At 53.7% G+C, this 525-nt stretch overlaps 1 protein-coding gene across 1 annotated transcript; it reads left to right on the top strand.

Moving 5' to 3' along the window:
- Nucleotides 1-118: 118 nt before the first annotated feature.
- CDCA8 (cell division cycle associated 8) lies at nucleotides 119-447 on the top strand (the record flags this gene model as incomplete). The annotated part of the gene is made up of 1 exon (XM_008944617.1): nucleotides 119-447. A coding segment is annotated over one exon (329 nt), but the record flags the coding sequence as incomplete, so codon positions are not given.
- Nucleotides 448-525: the final 78 nt, after the last annotated feature.

Below are 525 nucleotides of genomic sequence, written 5' to 3'. Positions count from 1 at the left end.
CGCCGAGCTGAGCGGCCCGTGACAGCGCCTTGGCCTCCGTCCTTTTTTCCCAGTTCAAGTCACAAACAGCCTGACCTGCTGCCCCTTCGGTACCGGTTTGGGACATTTTTGGTGTTAGCTGTGTCAGCAGTGGGATAGCAGGGCTCCTGAGGAACCCCAACAAAACCAGCTCCACCATCACCCCAGCTGCTGGCAGGGTTGTTGACGGCCGTGCTCGCGGAGGGAGCTCCGTGGTCAGGCCCAGGTTTGAATCCAGGGTGTTCCACAAGCCTGCTGACAGCAGCGAGGCCTTCATCACCCTCCCTCTCAGAGAAGGGGAGAGCATTCATTTAATAGCCAGTGATTTGACCAGAAAGAATCTTCTCCATCTGAATCAAGAGGCCCAAGGAGTTAAGAAGCTATCAGTTCGTCTCGCACAAGCTTGCGACGGCGCAAGAACCCAGAGATGTAACCCTATCATTTGTTTCTTTCACTTGTTTGTTTGGTAAGATATCTTACTGTAGTCTCAAAACCCACGGGGTGAGA

Source organism: Merops nubicus, unplaced genomic scaffold (genome assembly GCF_000691845.1).
Source record: "Merops nubicus isolate BGI_N331 unplaced genomic scaffold, ASM69184v1 scaffold50657, whole genome shotgun sequence".
NCBI lineage: Eukaryota > Metazoa > Chordata > Aves > Coraciiformes > Meropidae > Merops > Merops nubicus.
Note: the sequence above shows the minus strand (reverse complement) of the source record. Positions and strands in the feature narration are given on the sequence as shown.